We start from the raw sequence: 8,129 nt of genomic DNA on the forward strand, positions 1-8,129 counted from the left end.
TCGGTAATGCGTACGTCAATAGATTTCTTCGGTGTTATTACCTTGTGATTTCGTCTTACCTCAGCATAGGTCTCGACTGTAGCAGACATACCATGGCTACCTCTAAGTCGCAGAAGACATCTGGTTCGATTTCCGACGCTGACAACCGTTTGGCCCATCCGACTGACCAATGATTCCGCTACAATGGAATTTTCACTACTAGGGTCAATCAACGCTCTTTCATGAATGTATCGGTCTCCACATATAATTTTTATCACAGCCGTCGGCCTTAAAAGTACAGTCTCCTGCAGGCTGTATGTAGGAATGACTTCATGAAACTGATCCCTCCGCTTATAGTACGACTGAGCTTTTCGTCCACGGTAGGGGACTACTTCCTTTGACGTCCTCGCGCTAGACTGGCAGTGAGCATTCTTGGACGAACTAGGTCCTTTCTCTATTGCAGGTTTGGACGAACTAGGTCCTTTCTCTACGGCAGATTTAGACGAACTTGGTCCTTTTTGCATTGCAGGTTTGGACGAACTAGGTCCTTTCTGCGATGTGGCTTTGGACGAACTAGGTCCCTTACCGTTAGAAGTTTTTGACGAGGTCCCAGCGGCACCAGTCTGCTGTCCTGCAGAACTTTTCTTCACAACCTCCTTGGACGAACTGGGTCCAGGTTTATGGAGGAGCGTATGGTGCGTATCACCACATTTGCGACACGTCCCCGTGCTCGTACATGTGCGCCACGTGTGATCATGCGCAAGACATCCAGCACAATGCTGGTAAATCGAAATGATCTTCATCCTTTCCGCATACTCCATACTCAAAAATTGTCTGCAAAACCGAAGAGGGTGATCTTTCAAGCAGACTCGACAAACAATACGTTTTTTGCCCACTCTATTTTCGACGTTGTACTTCTTTGCTTTAACCATGACCCTAAAACGTATAAAACAAAATAAATGATCAGTTAGTTGGCAGAACCACGATCTTTACCACCGGTCTTACAACCAGACCACGTGAAGTTCTGATCTCTACAACACGCACCAACTGATCGACACCTGGCAGAACTTTTGTGACCCGGCCTAATCGCCACTCGTTGGGTGGGATATTGTCTTCTTTTATTACCACCATATCATTTACTTTAACGCTTTCTTCTGGATTCTTCCATTTGTTTCTTTTTGTTAGCTCCTTCAAATACTCCTCTTTCCAGCGCAGACACAAACGCTGATTCAGAGCCTTGACTCTTTGCCAACGGTTTATAATTGACTCTGGCGCCCCGTTGATGACTGGTTCCGGTGGAGACAGAATTGGCCCGCCTATTAAAAAATGTCCTGGCGTCAAAACATCCAACGAAGATATATCTTCTGAAAGGGGACAAAGCGGTCTAGAGTTTAGGCAGGACTCTACACGAGCCAGTAAAGTCGCAAACTCCTCAAAGGTATACTTGAAATTAGCTGCTATTCTTTTAAAATGGTGTTTAAAAGACTTAACACCGGCCTCCCATAAACCTCCCATGTGTGGTGCACTTGCTGGGTTAAAATGCCAACGGATACCTTGGGTGGCATAAGATTTCATCAATTCCGAACCAATTGTCTGAAGAAAAGACCGAAATTCTGCTTTCAAGGTTTTAGATGCGCCAACAAAATTTGTGCCGTTATCGGAATACATTTCACTTGGACATCCCCGACGAGAAACAAAGCGCGCAAAGGCAGCCAAAAACGTAACTGACGACAAATCGCTAACAGCCTCCAAATGAATGGCTCTGGTAGAAAAACACACAAAAAGACAGACGTACCCTTTTGTAATTAAACAGGCACGACCAGTGTAATTCTTAATATCATACGGTCCTGCGAAATCGACACCTGTTCGAGTAAAAGGCCGATCAAGCACAGTCCTTGCTAAAGGCAATGATGCCATCAATTGGCACCTAGTCCTTTTCGCCATTATGGTACAAATTCTACACCGACGTATGGACCACTGGATCATATTTTTAGCTCGAGGTATCCAAAATTCTGACCTCAAAATTCGTAGCATCAGCTGGTTACCACCATGCAACGTTGTTTGATGAATAAAATTAATTAAAAGGCGCGAAAATCTACAACCATATGGCAAAATTATAGGATGTTTTTCGCTACGTGACAGAGAGGTGGCATTTCCAAGCCGGCCACCAACACGCATTAGACCCTTTTCATCAACAAACGGATTCAAACAAAGTAAATGACTTTTTGGGGAAATCGAGTTATCCTTGATCAGATCATAATATTCTTCCTTGAAATATACCTTTTGAGCTATAACAACTAAACGTTCTTTTACAATTTGAAGCTCCTCCGAACTTAAAAACTTTGTTGAAAATCGTTTCTTTTTGGCAAGACAGTCAAAAAATCGAAAAACGTATGCCATCTGACGTAATGCCTTCGCATAACAAGAAAAACGGTTCAGGACATCATCATAGTCCTTGATAAAAGTAGCGTAGCTTTTCAATTTTCGTTCTTCCTCCTCAGTAACGAACTCAATATCGTTTCTTTCCCACTGGTTACTAGACGACTTCAGCCAAGAGGGTCCATGCCACCATAGGGAGTTGTCTATAAGATCTTGCGGCCTGATGCCACGACTAATTAGATCGGCAGGATTAAATTCCGATTTGACGTGTCTCCATTTGTCCTTTTCAACTTTATCCACAATCTTCGACACTCTATTGGCAACGAAAGTCGTCCATGAACTAGGAGGCTTTTGCAGCCACGCAAGTACAATCATGGAATCCGACCAACAATAATATTTTGTACTCTTTTCATCTAGGCACAAATCCGTTTTGATGGATCCCATTAGATCCGACAACAAAAGAGCTCCACAAAGTTCTAACCTTGGAAGCGAAACTACCTTTAATGGGGCGACTCTCGACTTTGCCAGCAATAAATTACTTCGTACGGATCCATCATCAGTCACAACTCGAACATAAACACAGGCCCCATAAGCCTTCTCCGAAGCATCAGAAAATCCATGAATCTCTACCTGGGCACTAGGCTGAAATCCTACCCATCTTGGGATTTTAATTTGATTCACCGAAGTATAGTCACTAACAAATTGATGCCATTGGTCGTGACATTTTCCTGTTAATCCCTGATCCCAACCAATGCCTTCACTCCATATTTGTTGCATCAACATCTTCGCGACAACAATCACAGGGCCTAGCCAACCTGCAGGATCAAACAGACTAGCTATTATCGACAAAACCACTCTTTTCGTGAAAAACATTTTATGGTCAATAGGATTTACGGAAAAGTAGAAATGATCGCCCTTAGCGTTCCATCGAATTCCTAAAGTTTTGGCAGTACTCTCATCCTCAATTTCCAGAAAATGTTCACTTAGAAGATGATCTGACGGTAACCCATTCAAAATTCTTTCGTCATTGGATGTCCATTTCCTCATACGGAAACCAGCAGACGACAAGGCTTGAATCAACTGATCTCTTGCCCTGATAGCTAATTCTAACTCATGTGCCCCCGCCAAAGCATCGTCAACATACATCATACGACGCAGAATTTTTGCGGCTAAAGGTAATTCATTTTCGACATCTGAAGCTAATTGGAGCAACGTTCGAATAGCTAAAAAGGGTGCACAATTGACACCAAAGGTCACCGTCCTCAATTCAAAATCTTGCAAATCAGCTTTGGGATCCTTTCGAAAAACAATTCTCTGGAACCTAGTGTGTTGTTCCTCCAACCAAATTTGACGGTACATTTTCTCTATATCTCCATTAAAAACATACCGGTAGAATCGCCATCTAATGGTTAACAACATTAAATCATTCTGTAAGATCGGACCAGCATGTAGAACATCATTTAAACTAAGACCTGTCGATGTCTTACTAGATGCGTTAAAAACAACTCTAACCTTTGTAGACGAACTTTCGGGCTTTATAACTGCATGGTGCGGCAAATAAAAAGATCTAGGCGAAGCCGAAGCTTCACAAATATGTACCATATGACCAAGACTTGTATATTCATCCAAAACATTGTCATATATTGATTTAAAGTCTAGTTTTTTACATAACGAAGCCTCGTTTCTAAAAAACTGTCGACAGGCTCTCGTTTTTGATTCCCCAAGACCTCTTCCATTTGAAAATTGCGTTTTAAATGGCAATGACACAACATACCGACCATCTGGAAGTCGTCTAGTGGTTTTCTTGTAAACTTCCTCACAGTACTCTTCTTCTGGACTGTATTCAGAAATTTTAGGTGGCTCTTCTAATTTCCAAAATTTCTCTAAAAGTTTATCCACCTCTACAGACGTACAGAATGACACAAAAGTCGTAAAAGTACTTGGGTTAAGATTTGAAATGGGTCCAGTGAGAATCCAACCAAAAATTGTTTCTTGTGCAAGAAGAGACCCTAATATATTCCGACGGATCCCATCTAGAATAATTTGTGGATATATATCACCGCCAATTAAAATATCCACCTGATCACTTGTTGAGAATTTCGGGTCGGCCAATGGCACGAGACCTAACGAAAACGACGGGGAAATATCCAATGACAAGCTCGGTAATCTACCAGTGAGTACTGGTAGGACTAACGCAGAGACTTTCACATTAAAGGAATCAGAATGTGGAGACTGCAAACAGAACTCACACTGTTTATTTGCGGAACCGGCCAATGCATCATTAAGTCCAGAAATCCTAGCATTTACCCTTTTAACTGGCAGATTGAGTCTTCGTTGCAACTTTTCGGTTATAAAAGTAGCTTGGGATCCCGAATCAATCAATGCTCTTGCGGTAAAAACTTCTCCGTTGAAATAAATATTGACGATAGCAGTTCCCAAGAGAACCTGTCTCCGAGTATTAGCAAAACAATTTTGGATATTAGATCCTGTGTTAGAAGAACTTAGTCTTGCCTGCTCACTAGTGCTAGGCTGAACATCTACATCTGTAATAGTGTTTGACATTTGAGGCTCTCTATGTAGCAGGGTATGGTGTTTCATATTGCATTTGGAGCAACTCATTTGACTTGCACACTGATTTAACTTGTGATTGCTACTGAAACAATTAAGACATAAATTATTTCTTTTCACAACAACAAATCTGTCACTCTGATTCATTTTCAAAAACTTTGGACACGATTTTAAGAAATGATCTTCAGAACAAGCAAAGCAGAGCCTTTTGCTAATATTGGCCTGATACGATCTTACTCTCTTATTTGGCCGAGAAACAAACGAAGATTCCTTGCTCTGGGAACTCTCGGTCCCATGTGCATGAATTAAGTCATACACGGTTTCCAGTGATTGGAATCTGGAAGTCAAAAAATCATCAAGGTCTGACCACTTAGGTATTTCCGTTTTATTTCTAACTGTTTGCTCCCAGAGTGTTAACGTATGTGCGGGCAATTTAGTGGAACATAAAAATACGAATATTGGGTCCCAACTGTCTATGTTAATCTCATGTAATTTAAGAGCGACGATACAATTATTTATATCCCTTTGTAAACGTTTGATCTCTTCCGCCGATTCGTTTTTAACCGATTCGAGATTAAAAAGTAATTTTAATTGACTGTTGACCAATATTCGTTTATTTTCATACCTGTCTCGAAGGTTAGACCAGGCATTTTCGAATCCCGAATTAGTCAGAGGCGATTTTTTAACTATTTCCAATGCCTCGCCTTGTGTACTCTGGCGTAAGTAAAATAGCCTCTCAACTGGAGTAATGGATCTGCACTCAATGTACACCGCGGTGAACATATCCCTAAAAGAGGGCCATGAAAGGTAGTCACCATGGAATATTTCCGTAGTGCATGGCGGTAAGCGTAAGCGATGATCGCTCACTCTATTCTCCAACGAATCTGTTGGCTGGTTAGTTGTAAGCTGGGTGGACGTCAGAGCGGATTGATTCAAGAAAGTCTGCGAAAGCTCTCCCATTTGAGCGGCACAAACAATATAAGCTTCTCTACATTGTTTAAACAGAGCTGAAGCTTCAGTTTCTTCATCCGTTCCGTCACACTCAACACACAGCTGTTCATAAGCTGCTCTAACCTTCTGCCACAGCCCCTTGAATTCTTCCTTTCGGAGTTCCACCGTAAACATGGTGTGGCTACTAGGGAGAATATCTGTATATTCTTTCTCAAATTCGAGGAATAGAGCGGCAAGTTTCTTAAATTTCAAAAAAATCTTTGGCTGCGACATTTTTTTTAAATCAACTCTAAAAAAAATCAGTCAAATATATTCAATCAGGCAGCTCCAATTTAAAACTCCTTAGCAATTTGCTACAAAAATCCCAAAGACACCGGATTCAATTTATTTATGCAAACTCCTTTAAACAATTTAATCGATATTTGTGTTTATCCAAAGAAAACTTACGATAAACCATGCAAAAAAACCTTTAACAACAGCGTTACCTCGCACCAATATTGTAAATCTAAACGCCTTGTTGTTCAAACGTCGTTTCTATACTCCAAGAAAGAATGCCGCAAACTCAGTGCCAATATACCTTAATTGTCATAAGCAAGCAACGAATAAATGTATGTAAATCGATCTCCCTGTATAGAAATTCAGCAACTTTTATCGCTTGCAAAGTTGTTAAAATTTATTTTGTTTTTGTAAGAACCACAAAACACGAAATTGTTGTAAAATAAGCAAATCTGTTAAAAAGTTGCTGGATTTCCTTTTATTAGTTATATTCAGCAGAGACCACCCCAATGTATTCAAGGTTTCAAATAAGTAACGAAAGGCAAAACAATAATTGTGTAAGTTATTTTCCAGTGGTGAGTGAAACAGAAGTAAAGATCATTTGACAAATACTTTTCTTTGGTTTTCTAGACTGTTTTTATTGACTAAAATATAAACCCAATCTAAAGCGTGCTTCAAATGGAATATTTATTAAAGATGATTACACAGCGTTGTTCATATACTCGTCCATATACCACTAATGTTAGGCCATATACGTTTTGTGACAACCAACCAAATTTGCCCTCTTCTTTCCTATGTCAGCCGTTGTTTACCAACAGAAAGACTTTCTCAGAGATATTAACAGAATATTTTGAGCATCAGTTATGTTGAATTAAGAAAAGTTATGAGTATCTTACCACATCCAACTAGTGCTGCTGTTTGCTGCGGTCAACGTTAGCGCATTTCAATGCTTTATTGAGTTATTGGAGGACAGCAAAAATCAATACTTTCGCTGTGAACTTTTTTCAGAATATTAATTGGGTCCACCAACTGGATTATTTGTAAAATATATTACAATGTGATACTGAATGTTGTTCTTTTCACACAAGTTTTGACAATTTTATAATTGAAAACTTTGCTCAATATTACTGAGGAAAGTTGAGCAGTACAGTTTAGCGAGTAAAAAGACACCCCTATTATCTCCACAATATCAATTATTTCTGCGTAAAAGTATTAAAATGTTTTATTTTCACAATATCAATTATTTCTGTGTAAAGTATTAATATGTTATTAGAAAAACAGTAACACGGTAGCGTTTTTATCAAATGAGAGAAAATTTTTCACTTTCCCTATTTTAATTAGATTACTACTGCTCTGGCCAGGTCTGATCCAAAACCACTGTTTCGTATAACGCAACCACTTGTTATTCGAAGTCTCGAACTACAATTCCTTAGATAAAAATAAAAACGTTTGACGTTGCTATCTCTTATGAATTTACTCTGCGAGTGTTTATCAAATTGACTGTGTAAAGAGAAACACTAAAACATGGATTTGCAATTTCTCTTAATATGTCTGTATCAGAGCACAACAACCTCTTTATTTTGCGTTTTCATAGAATTCATTCACAATAACATAAATTGCAGATTGCCACAATTACCTGGCCGTTTGGCGCCACCTTACAGTTTCTCGTGGGAATATCAACAAACAAAAAAGACAGTCTGCCACAATATATGTACATATATTAATTATCTTTTTAAAATTATTTAAATAACAATTCTTCTTGAAAGTAGAAATGCACTGGCAAACGTACCTCGAGACCGATACAGCGAACGCAATAACAAAAAAAAACCAACAATAATATGCAGTGGTAGATGATATATGCCGATAAATTATATGTTTTGATATCACTTATTTCACTTATTTCTCAATGTTCACAATACACCATGTATTTCCAAGCAATTTAATTTAAATAAATGATTATTTTTCGATTCAAATAA

The 8,129-nt window shown here is 39.2% G+C and overlaps 1 protein-coding gene across 1 annotated transcript; it reads right to left on the bottom strand.

Moving 5' to 3' along the window:
* Positions 1 to 903: 903 nt before the first annotated feature.
* Positions 904 to 7,648, bottom strand: LOC141398416 (uncharacterized). Its single transcript, XM_073975700.1, has 4 exons — positions 7,050 to 7,648; positions 2,082 to 6,976; positions 985 to 1,343; positions 904 to 915 (listed from the first exon to the last, which is right to left on the bottom strand). Exons 2-4 carry the CDS (start codon positions 6,148 to 6,150, stop codon positions 904 to 906), a joined length of 4,440 nt encoding a protein of 1,479 aa, XP_073831801.1. The 5' UTR covers positions 6,151 to 6,976; positions 7,050 to 7,648.
* Between the last annotated feature and the right edge of the window lie 481 nt (positions 7,649 to 8,129).

Source organism: Musca autumnalis, unplaced genomic scaffold, assembly GCF_047663935.1.
Source record: "Musca autumnalis isolate F117 unplaced genomic scaffold, ASM4766393v1 scaffold_3, whole genome shotgun sequence".
Taxonomy (NCBI): Eukaryota; Metazoa; Arthropoda; class Insecta; order Diptera; family Muscidae; genus Musca; species Musca autumnalis.

What these genes read in the sequence shown, in the direction of transcription:
- LOC141398416 (XM_073975700.1), bottom strand. Translation starts at nt 6,150, where the DNA reads ATGTCGCAGCCAAAGATTTTTTTGAAATTTAAGAAACTTGCCGCTCTA. An exon ending in TCCTATAATTTTGCCATATG is followed by an intron (nt 1,344 to 2,081) that starts GTTGTAGATTTT and finishes GTCCCCTTTCAG; the next exon opens with AAGATATATCTTCGTTGGAT.